The sequence below is a fragment of the Branchiostoma floridae genome, chromosome 18 (assembly GCF_000003815.2).
Source record: "Branchiostoma floridae strain S238N-H82 chromosome 18, Bfl_VNyyK, whole genome shotgun sequence".
NCBI classification, from domain to species: domain Eukaryota; kingdom Metazoa; phylum Chordata; class Leptocardii; order Amphioxiformes; family Branchiostomatidae; genus Branchiostoma; species Branchiostoma floridae.
Genome location: NC_049996.1, coordinates 9,286,614 through 9,305,824, shown reverse-complemented (window position 1 = coordinate 9,305,824; position 19,211 = coordinate 9,286,614). Strand labels below are relative to the sequence as shown.

Here is a 19,211-nt window from a genome sequence, read left to right as displayed (position 1 = left end):
TCCACGCATCCATCAATTGTTAAATTTCTCTGAGGATTATTTTCTCATCTCCACGCAATTACACTTCCGCGTTATTGAATGTTCGCAATCATTGTCTGTCGGTGGTGGGATTTACCTTAGATAAGAGAATTGATTGCAGATCTATTCCTTACTGTCTGATGCGCGAACAAACTCAGTTTGCTGCCAATGTTGCGCTAATTATTCCTACATGGCTTTGCAATAGGACTTTTTGCCCGCCATTTTTGAAAAAAAAAGATCATAAACCTACTAGATACACAATACTCATTAGACTCTAACCACCAGCATTGTTTCGTTTCTGTAAGACTTTCAGATTCAAATTGTCCTATTTCGGTTTGTTAAAGGCCAGCAGATGAGTCCGCTTAAGGACCCTAACACCTTAATTCACAGTCTTCCGCGGTGCGATGCACTGTGACCCCACTTGTTACAAAGGTCAATTTGTACCCGAATGACGTATCACTTGCAAGGCGGAACGTGTGCCTTGGAGCGGGTATCGCACCCAAAATCAATCTATACCCAGAGTACACCACCTTCTACCCCTCTCGGTCGCGTCAATGCATCATGCAATTTCGCCGTATAGATTACAGGCGATGTGAACTCAACGATGAACCGTCAAAATCATTGATTCGCCTCTATTTGACAAACTAGTTCGGATCCTACGACAAAGGTACATGGACTTAATTTCTTTGTTATTCAGCGAAAGGTTGTCGATGCAAGATTTTACATGTATCGTTTCGATGGCTGTTGTCAACTGAGTTGTTCGCATGCATACTGTTGGTAATTAGAGACGTGCATTCGCTTCGCTGTGCGACTAATTAGTTAATGTTACTTCGTGAGTGAAATTGAATTTTCAGACCCAGAAGAAAGCCAGGGCTTGTCCATGCATTACTTGTGCGTCTGAAGGCAACCTATTCGCCTCTACCGTGCGTGGAAATAGAACTATCGGCTCATTTACGTTATTGACGGTTAATCTGTCACTTACCGAGGGATGAATACGTCCTTTCCTTTTATGGGCAAGGGGATCAATTACACGTGCAGCGTCGAGTTCACGTAATTATCGGATTAAAGTGTCATATATACGCCGGTCCTCCTGCTTCGATCGCACTTTCTTAATGTCATTGAGGTTCAAGTACCCAGAAAAATGACGGAGAAATATGAAGGCTTAGCGACTTCTCTCTTTTGATGTGCCAGTCGTGTGTGTGATAACAGATGAGTATGGAGAGAACTTTTGACAGATTGATATTGTCATGGAAAGAATCATACGTTATCGATTTTGGTACTTTAGAGTTCAAGGTAAGATCTTCAGGTTTTAGATCTGGTTTTTAATCTTCTGGGTTACTTCTGACAAGGCGTGACTAGAGGTGATGCATAGAAGTGAAAAATTGACACTGTCCATAATAGAGAGTAGCAAGAACCTCATTCACTTGGCCTCGTGTTCATGTAACGATTAAAGTCGATTACGTGGGAAGAGGAACGCAGTACGCATGCTCATGTTTTTCGCCATATTGGATTTCAAGCCAAGAAAGTGAAAAGAATAGAAAAGTAAGTGAATAGATTATGAGTTGATTACAAATCGTGTTTAAAGTATCTATTGGTGATTTTGTGTACATTTGCCTGCGTTGATGTCACTCACTCACTCTGATATATACCGTTAATTATTTGCCCGAACTTTATGCACCAATGTAACACACTAAAACATCTATCTTCCGAGCATCAAGTAATCAAGTCATACTAAGCTCCTGGTCTTGTAAAGTTTGTTAGAATCTTAACTCTACTTAAGAGATAACTATGGGCTTTTTATGACGTGATTAAAGTAGTACAGATGTCTTCTATGCTCCATCTTGCTCAATTCTGTCTGTTAGACAAACTACATCTCCTGATTCATCACCGGAAAGCTTAAGAAATGATTCTATTGTCAACGCTTATATGGTTTCGTACCTTGGAAGATCCTCAATGGGAGCGTATTAGGTATTTCTGCCGGTATATGTCATGACAACATGATCTCAACAGTGTTTCATATCAAAGACACCTGCTGCCTTTTTTGGTCATGTTTCCCATTATTGTTTATGCAGCTAATTGTGTATACGTGTGAGCAATATGTTCTTGTGATCAGATATTAGTTTCTGACGTAGAGGAAGTATTAGTATACATGATGATGAACGCACCAACCCTACGTGAGGTGCTATCGCAGCCTCCAATGCATGACTCGGTTGGTGTCTATTAATACTAATGTTGCCTCTCGAGGGTTTATGTCTGAAACAGCAAAACGTCGCGTATATCACCGTATTCAATTATCTCCCAAGCACCGGTGGCAATGGTATCAGCCATAAACTTCAGCCAAATGACAATGACTACGAAGTTGGGGGATCACAGCAATAAAACAGACTTGACCTGGGAAAAGAGCTACCACCTCCGGTGTGCCGAGCAGTAATTATTCTGGGTAGGTCATTGTGAGGGCCCTTTTCATTGTCCTATTGGGTTCTTGCCTCGATGTTGGAGAAGGTCATTGGTTCTCCATGGCCAGATGTTAATGGTTGTGTTCTAAGATTCAAACAGAAAACAGAAACAGGGTTGTCTATTGGTTTGTGTGTTTTCCATGTTTTTTGCGGTAAAACATTCGCAAGGGATCGTTTTTACGTATCGAGTTTCCAATGGTGACACATTGAATTTGAATATACTAGTTTTGATGTAACAGTTTTAACAAATATCCTGGCTGAACACCTTACTTTAACCGAGAATAATTCAGGTGCCGCCAGTCCGTGAATGTTAGACCCGATTTGCAAACTATCAAGGGTTAATCAAAAGAACAACCGGGTTGCCAACTAGTCTGAGTCCACGAATGCTCCACATAATGCAGCATGTTGTCACAGTAATGCCCATTGCCCATCATCCCATATACACGTGCATGTACTTTATTAGATCCATATTGATCAAAACGGCGGCCACGTCCCCCAAATGACACTCTAGATTGTTAGGGAAATCGAAAGGTCTTTGCCTTTAATCATGAAGCAGCAAGTTTAATATCGCTTGTGTAATTCCATCTATCGACCCATATGTTACGACTCTGGCTTGGCACGGGGGGAATGAAGAAACTGCGCGATGAATGTGTAATCTCCGGACTTGGCTAACCTTGCCGTTGGCACGGATGGTGGAGATACAAGGTCATTTCCAAGTTTGTGCTTATCGGGTATTTGTCAATACTGGCCTCTGTCCGCGACACCCAGTACGGGCTGGCTGCAACCCTTGAGGTGCACTCTCACCGCACTTTCGTCAACCTTGCTGTAATGACCAGTTGAAGCTTTGAATGTTTGCACAAATCTGTGGCCTTTGCGGTACATTGTATTTATAACAGACTTAATACAAGGAGACGCAATTTGGTTTCGTAATTATTGGCCGAAAATCTAGATTCATCTCCCAAGCTGTGTCCAAATATAAAGGTTAAGTCAAAATCGATTCGAGGATGGTAAGCTTTATAAGGCAAATGTGTTCAAAAATAGGCTATTCCAAACATATCTTCCTGCACTAGATTGACCAATGAAATGTCTTCATTCATCAAATAACTATCCCGACAATCCTTATTGGTCGATTTATGTACCGCCGACCTAATTCCTTAATCTTTTGATTTCCTAATTCAGCTGGTCTGTGTATTGACCGACTGCTTGAATAAGAGGAACGTATTCTCTTTTGATTACACATGTCGTTAAACATTGGTGTAGCAAGGTAATGGGCATTTCAAAATAATCTACTTAGTAGGCTTCCCCTAGGCCTTCCAGTGTGCCGCTTATTTTAGTCATTACTAAATCATAGCTATATAGCCTATTGCTATCATCTATTGTGGACATTAGATGGTTACAATGATGACATGTCCAGCAGGCCTGTCGTGTTGCACTTGTGTAGCGATATTTTCCAGTTATATTCCCCAGACAATGTAATGATGGGTTTCCTCCTCCGTCTGCGACATCCTGCCCACAGTAATAGGGTCACGTCCCCCTCAATGATGATATAATTGCTTAAAATATTGCTGGCCTTGGACAACTATGCCTAACTGTTCCTACGTATATTTATTCTATTGCTGTTTCAATGATACTTATCCAATAAAGCATTGGTGGTGCGTAATTGTAGTGGCTATTTGAGGGCAGACAAGGCCACACTGAGGTTTGTGGGTAGCTTTGCCAAACAAAGATAGACGTAAGAAGAGGTGAATAGCTGAGCTTTTAAGGGCGTACTGACGTGTAGACCTGATGTTTGTTTGTTTGTTTGTACCTTTATTTAGATTCGAAAGTTCTCCATGGGAGTGATGCGATAATTTACTGTCAAAACTTAGAATGTCAATGCCGTATATACCATTCTAACTTATTCTATTTGTCGAACGGAGTTCTGCCTTGAATGTCAAGGTACTTTATTCACAACGAATTTATATTCGGTGACCGTCTGTCACCTTCTTCAGGGCAATATTGACTAGTTTTATTTTGCACTTCACAAGGTGTTAGACACTTTCAATGCTCAAACTGGATAACCTTATCATCCATTGGTACTCCAACATAGCTGAGTTTATTGAGTGTATTGTGATATCCTTTAGCTCATTGAGCTAATCTTCCAGGGCTCATTAAAAAAACACACAGTATATACAAGTAGATAGACAGATATCATACACTCAAAACAGATACAAATACATACATCAAGTCTATAAGTCATGAGGTCAGAGGGTTATATACAATAAAACCATTATTCACGGACGTCCTGTTCTGTTCATCTGCAGATCCAGCAGCGGTTACAAATATTTCTACTGCCGTTACCATAGAGGAGGGGAAGAGCCTGGATCTATTTTGTCAGGCGGAGGGAAACCCACCTCCAAATATCACTTGGTATCGCTCCGCGCAAACAGGGCCCCTCCTGACAACCATAGGATACTACATGTTGGAAACGGCCGTTCTGACTCTCCCGGTTTTGACTTTGAACGACACGCGGGACTACACCTGTGCGGCTTGGAATGGGATTGGAACCCAGGACCTCAAGGCCGTGTCTGTAACCGTGATCAAGGCTAAAAAGGTTCCAGGTAAGAACTTGATGTGATATGATACAATGTTGCTGTTAATAGCGAAAATGTTATTGTTTATAGAAGTTAAAATAGAATATATCGGATCACCTCAGATGAACAGTGCGTACGTCATACAGACTACGTAAGATAATCAATTATGTCTCACAGGAAAATCAATTAGGGTTTACATTAGCAATCAATTAGTCAAGTAACAAAAAAACTGAAACTGATACACAACATGTTTACTGAATAGAAATTGCAGACTAAATCTGATTAATTCCAGACGATACGAGACAGTTGCAATACACACTTGATACTATTGTTTCCTTATGTCTCCGTGTTAATAAACGCACTGATGGCATCAGCGTACCAAATGCTATCGCTTGTAATTATACCATGCAATAGGAACAACTTCAACTTTTCAAGAGTTATGCCGCCTTTAATGCGATAAAGCACCCTGTTAGTTTTCGCTTATTGCACAGCAAATTCCCCCGGCTGATTTTTCTTTCGGTAATTTTGCCATGACACCGATGTCAGCGTAACAGCACTGCTCTTCAGTATTGGGCTGGTTTGAGTTTCATCATAAAAGTATGATTTCATTAGCCTGGGTGCTACCCTAGTTAGTTTACCGGGCTCCCATAGGCAATAATCTCTTTTAATCGTTGGATACCATGGGAGCCTAGGTAAGCTAGCTAGTATAGCCCCAGACTATGATTTCATACTGGTGTGGTAAACATGCTGTTGACTTGCTACTATACTAACCTATTTGTGTGTTTGTTTGTTTATTTGTTTGTCTGTTTGCCATTTGTTTCCACTAACACGCGGGCTGCCCGTCTCTTGCTTAGTTTCGCCTGTGACTATTCCTGATCCAGAGGAGGTGGAGAAGACGTCATCGGAAACATGGCCGCTGTTCCGGATCGCCATCTTCGCCGGGGCGGCGGCCGGAGGGGTTCTGGTCATCACGGTCCTGCTCCTGGGCGCGCTGGTCGTCTGCAGGAAGGACCGCAATCACGAGAACCACACGCAGTGCCGATTGGTCAGCATCGTTCCACCAATCACAGACGCGGAGATGGAAATGACGACTAAAGAGATCAGCCCAGGGACTACCATGTCGAGGGACAGTTACTCTACGGCAAGTCTACTGTCAGGTAACGTATCATAAATTTAAAGTGTTTCAAGGAAAATAAATGCATTGCCCTTTCTCATATTCAATTCGATTCATTTTGACATGGCAGTATACCAAACGTAACAGTTTTTACAAAGGAAAAGTTTGTGCAAGCAGAGAATAGGTAGAAACTTGGAATATACTGCTAGCCGGCTATATGGTATAGCTAAAGGGAACCTTTACTAACGATAACTGAATCTTTGTGATGAAACGGTTAAAGATTGAGATAGAAAGATTGCCCTTCGTGATATACGACTGCAAATAACTAGCGAAAACATTATACATCAGCACCATTGCTAAGACATCACGGCTGATGATATCATTCCATCAGCAACGCTTAACGGTTCATCTGAAGGAATCTGCGTGTGGAATCACGTCCCTAAGTGAACCTTCGAAAGCAACGAACATCGATTTGCTACATGCAATTTTACAAGACCTGATATGAATCGATGAAGACATGCGTTACATAGAAATTGACTTGCCATAACTAAATTACATGGGAAGGAACGATAAGCAAATCTCAAAATCAAAAAAATATCACTTTTCAGTCAAACGCTATAGACCTATTTCTTAGATTTTTTAAACATTTTGATTATGAAAATTAAGACATTAATTGCTAGTTCTGACGTTCAAGTGTATAAACTAATGAGAATGGGCAGATGTTCATCTGTAACTCGTAATATAGTATTTAGCCCCTAACATCGGTACATTTTCGACAGAGAAATGCGTTGCCAAGGCAATCGAACCCTATGACGTCAACGAGCCGGGGTTACTGAAGCTCAAGGTCGGCGACATGGTGGAGGTGCTGAAGACCGGAAGTGATGGATGGTGGTACGGATGCACGCAAGGCAAGATGGGAGCATTTCCGGCCGGCTGCGTGACGATGGTGAAAAAGCCAGCCACTGACACAAGTAATGGTGGGTTAATTGTTATGTGTACAGCGTCAAATCCATCAAGTACTGTAACCCATTAATGTGTCGTAGTAATTTGCAGTCGTCCTCCCAAACTGTTATACCCGAGTATATGAGTTCATCAGTGTCGCCGTCACTAATTTTACTATCAATATTCTTTAACTCAAACTATATCGTAGTCTTTTGACCTGTTTCGGTATTGCCATCTCTCCTGCTGGAATCATTTATAGGTTCTGGTGACTTGGAGAGTTTTATGAAGGTAGGCAAGTTGGCGTCGTCCCAATTCAATTAGGCTGTCATTGGATAGATTAGGTCTTAGCGCAGCTGGCACACCCGAGTTATACCCACATTAGTCTGCCTGACAGCTCGATACTTAACTATTCTTTTTATAGACTTCACGTTCAACTTGAGACGCTTAGCGATTTCTTTTGGCGTGTCTGAGACATTGACAGGTAAACTCATTATTCCGGCTGACAGGTAGTTACTTGATTATTATTTTTCATAGAAGATACAATCTCGTATGTGATTTTTCTTCTTATAGACTTCAAGTTTAACTTAGCCTGTCAGGCATTTGGTTTAGGCATATCTAAGACATTGAGAGGTAACCACATTATTCCGGCTGACAGACAGATACTTAACTATTCTTTTTATAGACTTCACGTTCAACTTGAGACGCTTAGCGATTTCTTCTGGCATGTCTGAGACATTGAGAGGTAACTGCATTATTCCGGCTGACAGACAGATACTTGATTACTATTTTTAAGATTACTAAGTTTAACTTAGCCCGTCAGAGACGCTTGGGCATTTTGTGTAGGAATGTCTGAGACATTGACAGGTAACCACATTATTTCATTCTTTTTATAGACTTCAAGTTCAACTTGGCCTGTCAGAGACACTTAGGAATTTGGTTTATGCATTTCTATATAAGACATTGAGAGTTAATCACATTATTTCGGCTGACAAGTAGATACTTCATTATTCTTTTTATAGACTTCAAGTTCAACTTAGCCTGCTAGAGACGCTTAGGCATTTGGTTTCAGACATTGAGTGGTAACCATATTATTCCGGCTGAAAAGCAGATACTTGATTTTTCTTTTTATAGACTTCAAGTCCAACTTGGCCCGTCAGAGGCACTTAGGCATTTAGTTACGTCATGCTTAATGCTGAAACAGTTCAGTCTATCCTGTCAGGGACGCCAAGCTGAATAAAACATTTAGTTTCATGCAGATTGTATGCAAAGACGTTAACTTATAAAATGTATTGGGCATCAGATGTCGTAGTTTTTGTGTTGTAATACAATGTATGATTTTGTATGGTTGCTGCACTTCGCACGTGATGAGAATACAGCCCTGCTCATTTACATCACCGAAGTCGATGTTCTAGTAAGTGCAGCATATATCTCAATGATCAATAACAACTAAGACCTACAAAGCTTCCCAGTGCAGATGGACCACCATGTAAAATCACAAATGTCATTGGAAAGGACAATAGATTCTATGATGTACCTATCTTTAACCTTTACAACTTTGAAGATGACACCCGATGCTCACCTTGACCAAAGAAAAGGTTACTCATCAAAGGAAAATGGCGTACACTTGTAAAGTCGGAATGCCATGCATGTATTAAAAAGGTGAGCTATTGAATGTAGGGGCTCATAGACACGTACTTGTAGGCAGTAGCTATGCAAAAATCATTGGAAAGGTGGTGTGAAATGTATCATTTTTCATTGTTATTATAACATGGTGCTGGAAGAAGATTTAGCCCCGGATGTCTATGTTTTAGCCTGCCATCTTGCACGGGCATTACACGTTTGTGGTTGATGATGTCCATATCCAGTGCCATCGGAAAAACAATTAAGTGTCTTTCAGTCGTGAACTTCTCTATCCGCGACACGGCATTTCGTTTCCACTGTAGAAATTATGGGGAGTCACTATGTAAAACTTACTCAACTATTCTAAACATTCGCAAAGGGCTCATTGTAACAGTAATCTTGAATGCTGTTTTTAAGGCTAACAAGGGAGTATTGGCTCTTCTAATATAATGAAAATTATGTTATGATATAGATAACATTCTCGTAAGACGATGCCATAATCTCTCCCCACTGTGACAAGGAAATCGCTACCGTTACAAATTATCGTGTCGCTTTGAACATTCAGAACGGTTATACTCAGCTGAACTAATGTAATGAAAATGATGTTACGATATAGACAGTACTGTCGTAAGACGATGCCATGATAATTCCCCACCGTAGCCTGGATACCAGACCCCAGCCCGATCTCAAAAATAACCAATCGCGATCGATATTTTCGAGCTCGGGCTGGGGTCTGGTATCCAGGCTATCCCCACTGTGCCATGTGGGATAGACATTGCAACCGTTACAAATTATCGTGTCGCCTTTAACATTCAGAACGGTTATAATCAGCTGAACTTTAACTCGTATCGACCTTTCGTGCAGACAAGTCGACTTCAGGTCTCATCCTGCGGGTCAGACTGCGATGGTTTAGGTGCACTCTCACCGGACGTGGGGCACGCTTGCGGCATTGCGGGGTTCGAAAGATACTCTACGAATTTCAGAGATAAAGAACGAATTTTCTTTTAATGGTTGTGTATTTTGTCGTCTTGTATGCCATACCTTTACGTATTACGCAATATCTGAATTATAAAAAATCGGAGAAAATAACAAAACAGTGACGCAGTGAACGAACGCAGCAATGCCGCAAGCGTGCCCCACGTCCGGTGAAAGTGCACCTTTTGTGAACTATACCCGAGCAGACCTGACCCGACCACCGGGTGTTTTGGAAGAAGGGCGCGCCCATCCTCCATAGCGTCCATCGATTTCTTAATTACATTTCTATTCCGTCCAATGTGGAATGATTAACATTCGGGCGGTTGGAGTGATAAATAGGCATGTCTTGGTGTGTAATAACTGACGATAGATCGAAGTTTTAAACCGCTGGAATTAGACGCGGGGAGAAAGCATTGGATAAGACTGTCAATAACGTAATTTAAAGGGAGGCCGGTGGCGCGACGCGGTGTCTGTGAGGGGATATTACGTTTACATAAACGTCTGTGTACGAACGTCCACATCAATTATACCCCGGCTAAATCACGTCACACAGACATAACGCCGATATCATCTTTAGAATGATCATTTTCCGGCTGTCAGAAGGGCCCAAGTGTGCATTATTGAAGTGTCACCTCCTGTGAATAATAGGAGATAACCTTGCCAGGATCGCACCGCCAGACTTGTAAATTAGAGGTCCTCCCGTCGCTGCGGGGGGCGATGGGCCCCACAGAGGGACGAGATGGAATTTGGACATCGTTATCAAACGGAAAATCTGGCTATTGATAACACAATTAGTGCGGTGAATGAAGAGACCCTTTTTACACAACCATTGCTTTATTCTCACCAACGTTTCAGTAACCGTCTGTCACCTTCTTTAGGGCAATTATGACTCTAAGTACTGACAATTACTGAATTAGTGCAATATTAACGATTTTGTTTGTCTCCTCTTTATTCTATAGTGCAACGGCGTGTATGTAACAATTGAAATGTCATAAAATTTTGCTTCAGTCATTTGTTTTGATCTACAATCTAATTACTTGAATACTGCAAATGAATCGGCCACTACGCTTGTATGAAGCACACCGGCAACCAATCAGAGACAATATTTCAAATTGCATATAATCGATGACATTGTAACATTTAAATCCCATAATACATTGTGCTGGGGAAAAGATGACGGCAAGGAGAGAGAAAGATTGCCTGCAAAGCAAAATATGAAATGTTTTATATGCAGAATAACAGTTTAAAGTAAATAACAAAGTGACATTCCGCTAACATCAAATGAAAAATACCAGCCTGATTAAGCTACAATGTGCCATGTTAAGTTGAACGTGGGCTCAACATACTTCTGCGTAAAGATCTTTCTAAACTTTCAACAAAGGCATAACATTGTATCACGCACTGTTATCGATATTTCTCGGAGTCCAAAAAGTTCAATGTCCAATATTTCATTGCCCCGGTATCCCACAATGTGTGCTCAGATAAAGTTACAATATCAAAGCAGACAGAAGAATCCCAACGTAATTACAGATCATTACAGCTATAACGTGCCATGTTAAGTTGAACGTTGACGCCACATTTTTCTGCGTAAGGATCTTCCAAAAAAATCAACAAAAGCGGTACAATGCTCCACCCACGATTATCAATATTTCTCAGTGTCCAAAAAGGCAGTATCTCATTTCCTCGGCATCCCACAATGTCGTACTCAGGTGCAGTTACAATGTCAAAGCAGACAGAACCGATGGCTCGATATTTTCCATCGCATCCCGGATGCCTCCCAAAGGGACATCACAGTCCCCGAAGTCGAAAGTTCCGGTGGCTTTGACGATATTTCAATATCGCTCTGTCCTTTCATGCCCCACACAACGGATGGTCTGATAAACTTGCCTAACCTCTACCATTGATCCCTTCCCTTCTAATCAATGGAAGAGGAGATAGCGTCAGTACCATTGTCGCCATGAATCCTAACCAGATCATTACCAGGAGCAGGAACCTATCAATCATGGCAGAACAGATCGAATCAACAATGCTGATTGGTTTACATGACTCATCAATCATGCCAATGGGAGGGGTTTATCTTCTTTTTTTAAAATTTATTCATCAACAAAGTACAATACAGGACAGAGAGGTGATACACTAGCAGTACGCTAATATTGACATCACCTCTCAAAAAAAAAGATAACAACTGACAAGAAAAATAAAATAACAATATCAAAACAAACAATCCACAGCTATTTACAATAATTTGGGTTACTAGTTTGTTGCAAAGCGTTTGGTATGTACAATATATGTCTGGGTTAACTGTAAGATACTGCTGTTTGTATGATGTGACAGGAAAGGTGAACCCCTTAAAAGAGGGTTTATCTTGAAATGTGGGATGTCTGGTCACGCCTTGGAAAAACCCATCCTTCTTGTATGATAATGGCGACCTTCTTAGCTTTAAAAAGTACTAAATTTGACCAACTTTTTAAGGTCGAAAAACATCGACAAAATCACATTGACATAATATTTGAGAAAAATAGAACTGTTCAATCGTTGAAATTTGAAAAAACAAAACATCATCATGCCAGGTGATTCAGAATTCATATACTTTCAAAATACTCCTATGTATGGTGATGATATGTATGTAAGTTTGTGTATATGTTTGTGAATGTGTGTGACATCACTGGTTAAATTTTGCTATTTCTGGTTGCAGGCCTGTTGCTCAAGAATCGTCGAAATTCATTATACTTCAATCGCATTTTACATGCATACGTGATACGTATGTACTAAGTATTTGTGAATATGGGTGAAATTTTGTCATCGAATTTCCTGTTAATGACATTTCCAATCCCGGTCCCGGCCTGGCTGCTTGTGGGAACGGGAAATAAATGTGTGTATGAAGATACGTATAATGTACACAAATTATGTCCATGGACATTTGTTATACGTTTTATGTGTTATCTCGCCTTTTATTTTTATTATGCTCCTGTTTCCTCCAGGCGCCGGTTTGAAATTGTGAACTCGGCATAAAGCTAAACCAGGCCTATGTTTAACTACATTATATATTCCTAATGGATGAATCAATTGTTTACAACCCAGGGCATCTCTCCGGTGGCCAGACGGGAGGCGCTCAATGTTCTGCCGACGATGACATGAAGTCTTCGCGCTACGTCACCGTGTACAGCACCATACCTGTCGGCACGCTCAAGAGAAAGGCTCAGGTAAACTTTCAAGTTTCTAATTTTTGTTCACTTATTTGCAAGTTCGGACATCACGGCTATTTGCGAGTATGTGGGCTTAGAACATGCATGTGGTAGAGACATAGGAAACATGCATGTGACAAGGATAGCAGACATAATCTTATGAAGATACCAATTCAAATATAAGCGTTGGTAAAGTCAGCTGCATTTTTTTCATAACACAGTTGATATTATTATGAACTACAGGCATTACATGTGATCATCGTGGGAAACCAATAAAAGCACGTGTATTTATGTAAAGCAAAATGAGTACCACAAGGATCCAAATGCTTCAGATACAATGTGACTTATGTAGTACTCACCGTAGTCTCAGTTATTTTGCTGTTTCCTTCAGGTACATAGTATTACGTTCTCGCAATGTGGATTTGTAGATCAGCAACGTCAATAATGAGATATTAGGTTTAAATTTGCATGAAAGGAATTCATACTAGTAAAACTCGGCCTTTTCCATAATCTTCTGAAATGATAGTTTTTGTGATTTCTAAACATGCTTAACTGTTTCTTCTAGGCAGAGGAAGAAAAGAAAATCCAGGAGACCTCCACACTGCCCAAACCGACCACTTTACCAAAACCGAAGACACCGGTCATCCCCGAACCCCCTAAGGTGCCCACAACCGCAACCATGTCTGGTTCGGCAACGTTACCTGCCAAGGAAACGCCCAAACCCAAAACGCCAACAACACCAGTACCTCCGCCACAAACACCTATACCCACATGTTCAGAAAAGGTTGCCGAGCGATCGCGGGTGGAATACGTGGAAACAGATCTTGACGACGACGAAACTATAAAGGCAATGACCTTGAAAATGCAGAAGCTAAACCCAAGTCTCCTTAACCCGAGCCATTACGAAACGAGACTGTGACTATAAGGTGGTCAGAACTGCTCGGGATGATGAATGTGTGAAAAGTTACATCTCTGTGGTTTTGCAATAGGGAGAACGTGAACAAATTGCACCCAGATCGTCCATGAAATTTGTCACAGGTTTTCTTGGCTCCACGCCATGCACGTAAATGGATATATGAGGACATGATGGACGGTGAACATCGCAGTTCAGTCCGTGACTATGGATTGTAATGTAGATGCGGATGTATCGTGTTACTGTACAAATTTACATCTGGTATTAAAACGTCGAAGATGTCTTCTGTGACGTGAATTTCGGCGCTGTGACGGGCGCTGTCTATAGATGACAATGTTGTCCGTCATTGTTGTTGTTGGGTTTCAGATAAAGATCTCATAATGTGTTACCATGAGGCGAGCTGCTGGACAAAGGGGAATTCCCCTGACTGTTGGATCTCTACAAGATTGAATATTAAAGATGCGGACCTTATGATTGGCCGTTGAATCTAGTTTTCCTGATTGAACGCAACGGGAATGACCATGCTCCAAGAAGAAGGACTTCAAATGTACAGAAACTGGGTATTCTATTATGCGAGAATCATCCGAGGCAATGTGATAGTAGTCTACAATGAAAAAAAGACTTTTCAATGAACAATAAACCTGTGCGAGAAAGCTAAAAGTCACGAATGTCAGAACTTTTGATGCCGGCACGATGGCTAAGGCAGTATGAGGGTAGGAATGGAATATGAACGTTACAAGGGCTAACCATCTCAGGACTTTGAATGGGTGAACCACATGGATGTTTGGCTTAAACTGCACTGACAAGCAGTCAATGCTTAGGGAAAGGAACCGCTATTTCTTGGAACCTGCCGTTCTGGACAATGAGGCTCTGTGTTGCAAAAGTAATTGGCGATGATAGCTACAGGACAAGAGGATATACTACCAGGTTGTTACTAGTACTACCTCTACCAGCCTCACTTTCAGTCGGAATTTCCAACATGGCGATATTCGCGCATGCGTACTGCTTGCTTTGATGATCCTCGCGACCGCACTGCCTCCTGGGAAGGGAAGAACCATTAATGCTTGCTACTACTAAAGGACACGAGCGAGTCTATGAAGGAAAGACGCCTCCTGACTAACATTATCGTCCAGGCTTTTACTTGCTGTTGAGCGAGTAGCATCACTAACATAGTATGTGAAATAATAGAAGGAACGTATGTGTCTTTCCCTCGCCGTGGTAGTCCAAAACCAGTAGTGCCCATCCCTAAAAATAATATCAAAATCTAAAAAAAATTTAAGTCCACAAAGATACAAAGATGAAGATGAAGAAAAAAATATAAGTCCACAAAATATATATCTATATATCAAAAAAAATCATTTTATTGTAGCGAGACCGAAACTTTAAAAGTAGTAGTTGGTTAAGACAAATATATTGCTGGCGATATTTGTAACATGTTAACTTGTGATACCCCCTCTACCTTGATCCACCATTTGTAATGCTGTGATCTATACATAGCAAAAAAACTTCAGAGAAGCAATTTCACGTCGACTTGAAACTTAACAAAATGAATTTTGGCAACTTACATGTAACTGTACGAAACGTTCTGTGAAAACGGTTGAAGTTGAACGGTTGGACGGTTGTATAATCACAATGAGTTCATTAGCTTATGGCGTTTTATAAGACACCAATAGGGCGAAAATAATCTTGATAACGTTGTACTAATAGACTCGGCATGCCACTCTACCACCGTGACTTGTTTAACATTTTCCAGTATTACAGTATAACTAATATAAATTTTAGTTTCGACCTAGAGTATCACGAGGTATATACCGTACATCGTGAGGTGCCCTGATTTATAATGTCCTCCAGATACAAAAACTGTCTGATTCTGTATAAATGTCCTAATGTATCATTCTAAGATCACAAAAGTGTTGACCACTTTTTTGACGACGCCGTGAAATACTTAGCGAAACGAACTTTGTGATTGGATACTTTTGTACGTTCTTGCACAGTATTTCTATCCATGCGTTTTAGCAAAGGTCCTTCATAAGCCTTTAATTTCGCTATCTAAAGATTAAATAGAGCATCACTGGCTGTAAGCAATAATACATTATAAGAATATTTTCACTGATTTGTGGAAATGGTGCTTTCTATTTAGAACAATCTCTCAAGATATAGAAACTGGTAGTTAGATGACTAGATTGAAAATTAAAGTAAAGCTTTATGAAATAAAGTTGTTCCAAATGTGTGAGACGCCTATTTAGTCGTCATTGCATTATAATTAGTCTAGTGAACGTTGTTTTTGTTTCCTGTTCTCGGAAATTTTGATCTTGACAATAAGATGAAAGGAAACAAATCAAGCATGGAACCCTTGCAACTTTGGAAAGCACACATGCCTGTATAACAACAAAGACCTACATTGTTGTACTCGAATGTAAGTTCATCTGTGACGGTGATCAACATTATGTTACAATTTTAAACTTCACATCCGTACACAAAATGAACCGCTTACCAACAAGGTTTCAATCAGTTCTCTGATCCTTATCAAGTTAAAATGACCCAAACCTATGTCACACATCCAGACCGGAAGTGTGACGTAAGCAATGGGTCAAAGGTGCTTGGAAGTCGGTATCGGCCCCCGTTTCATTTGATGGAAGGTTGATGGGCTGGATGTGTGACATAGACTTTGGGTCATTTCAACTTTGTGGGGATCAGAGGCCTGATCTAAAGCTTGTTGGTAAGCGGTTTATTTTGTGTACTGACATAAAGCTTAAACTTGCAACATAACAAAGGAATACATTTAGGCGAGAAGCCAAACTTCATGGGGATGTCCACTTGTAAACAGCTCCTATCTCGACCATGCTTGATACAATGTCCAGGTGTGTTTAATCTCTTCAAGTTTCAACATTGGCATATGGCCATCATGCATCAGACAGTGCATGCGTATTGCAAACCGTGAGTTGGCTTATATCAGTTTTTACATGCAAGCGTTTTCGTTTAGCATGAATATTTTCCACCCACATGTCCCTTAGCAGGAAACATATCGAATGTGGAGGTGGGCATTGCCACTAATGTAGAACCTTGATTGACGATAGACCCTGAAGACAAGTAGCGGACTGAAGTGATACCGTCAGATTTATGGTACCGCTTATGGCTGGCCCTTTTACCACGGTTTTGTCGTGGTGAATGCGGTGGTATGTAGTTTTATCACCCCAGGACATCATGGCTTTTAGTCCTCAGATGAACCCTTTTAAAAGGACACATACCGTAAATATTATACCATGATGAGTGCCCTAAATATTGCATAGCATGTAAACATTTAATTAGAGCTTTCGTGGAATCACCGTAAAGCTTAAGAATTCGAATGACAGCATTTATTTTTAATTCGTAAATAAAAATTAGCAACCAGTACAAAGTTAGCGGCCCGTTAATCCTAACTGACATATATTTATCGTAAGAAGGTAAATACCGTATTCATCTGGATACGATCATTTCAGGGCCCCAAAACATATGAGATACAGGGAAGCGATAAGTAAACAGCGAACAGAATGCATTAGCACCAGACACGGAGTGTACAGCCAGGCCCAAAGGAATGTCAACATAGCCAAAAGGTAAAAGGATTTCCACCCAATCTAGACGTATGTGCGGACCTCTAAACAGCGACTGGGGGAACACATTTATTTTACTAATGCATGTACTTTATGTAGTGCCCTTTCCGAGCAGAGGTAGAGCTTACCGCCTCATCCTTCAAACACGCTTTCTTAATCCGGCCGAAGAATGTGGGATTAAAGAGACAGATTGATGCACAGGGTTTGTCTTCAATGTTTCTTCATTTTTTTTTCAACTACAACTGCGTATTAAAGATTGCAGATAATGCTAGTTCATCTTTATTCGTGGGGTACCCTATATCCGTTGTTAATAAAAACAAGGTATTTGCGGATACACTATTAAGTCAACGGACGTTTGAAATTGCAAGATATTTAATATACGGTTTGAAACCATCGTCTGTCAACTCTATATCCACAAATACCTTTTTTCTGTAAACAAAGGATATACATGTAGGTTAACCCGCGGATAAAGATGAACTAGCGTTACATTTGGTCTGAAAGATGTAGTTCTTGATATTAGTATAATGTATTTACAACTGAGAAAAAATGTCATTTCTGGCGTTATATTATAGATGCTTGCCATGTGATTGTCATGGTATTTCAACCGGCTCTAAAAGCCATTTAAAAGAGCATGCAGATCGACTGCTTCTTGCAGTGGAACCATTTAACGTAATCCATACAATCCTGCAGAAATGTTAGACAGGACAAGCTAAAACCACGAACCGCCATGTTCACTCCGTAACCTGATCCATCACTACATACGGGACACTTGGGGCTTGATAAGTGACGTCATAGCGAAGGACGCCATGTTGGCCTTGATAGTACCAAACCTCCTTGTCACCCCCCTGAACTTGAGAATTGACAAATTTCAATCATCTCGCATGATGCGGGTAAGAGTTGTCAAACATTATCCCAAGTTTCAAAGCTTTCTGACCAAGAATGCTCCCAGGGGAGTAGATCTCATGGCAGGTGTCAGAGGACTTTCCTCAAGGCTTTGGCAGTGGTCTGAGGCATTTGATAGGCGCCATAGCATTCACCAAAAAGTGACACAAACTGAAGAAAAAGTTAAAAGCTGATCTTTCTAGCATAAGGAGAGTAGTCTCTAACCATTTACACACCTAAAGCTGTATTGAAAAGCGCTCAGGTTACACTTTGAAGCATTTTATGAGAGTGCATAATGCATTGTCAATAAAAGGTACAGAAAGTAAGAAATCAGCCCCCAAAACACTAAAATGGCAGAATTTCTTAAGAAATTTCAGTCAGTTGAGTCAGGTAAATCCTTTCTATTGCCCACATAACCAATTTGGGGGAACACATTAGCCCCCAAGGATATATAAGCCCCCAAGGGCACACCTACCCCCCCCCCCCATTCTGTGCACTCACAATATCTGCTCCAAAGTGTGGTTGAACAGCATTTAGATACAAATTTTGGTGTCTAAATTGATGGAGAGTAGTCTCCTTGTGACAGGGTGAGCAGATTTTACCATTTTCCCCTGTTTTTGCTAAGCAATATGAAGTCTAATCAAAGCCACAGGCCTTACCACAGGCCTCCTGACACCTGTGCTCCCTGGGGACCAATCCTAGGGGTAGGGTCTCCGTGAAGTCTTTGAAACTTCTGACGATGCTTGACAACCCTTCCCGCATCACTTGGAGTGTCTTGACACTTGCCAATTTTGAACTAGAATACCCTACCGAAAGCATGCAACCCCCCTGAACTTGAGAATTGACAAATTTCAATCATCTCGCATGATGCGGGTAAGAGTTGTCAAACATTATCCCAAGTTTCAAAGCTTTCTGACCAAGAATGCTCCCAGGGGAGTAGATC

At 40.9% G+C, this 19,211-nt stretch overlaps 1 protein-coding gene across 3 annotated transcripts in view; it reads left to right on the top strand.

Moving 5' to 3' along the window:
• LOC118405874 (hemicentin-2-like) overlaps positions 1–16,026 on the top strand; it is a 74,655-nt gene extending 58,629 nt beyond the window's left edge. For all 3 annotated transcript variants that reach the window (XM_035805688.1, XM_035805687.1, XM_035805689.1), the window contains 5 exons: positions 4,778–5,074; positions 5,902–6,204; positions 6,941–7,138; positions 12,780–12,901; positions 13,449–16,026. In XM_035805688.1, the coding sequence (XP_035661581.1) occupies positions 4,778–5,074; positions 5,902–6,204; positions 6,941–7,138; positions 12,780–12,901; positions 13,449–13,802 (1,274 nt within the window). In that variant the 3' untranslated portion in view covers positions 13,803–16,026. The remainder of the gene's footprint in view (positions 1–4,777; positions 5,075–5,901; positions 6,205–6,940; positions 7,139–12,779; positions 12,902–13,448) is intronic.
• The last annotated feature ends 3,185 nt before the right edge of the window (positions 16,027–19,211 follow it).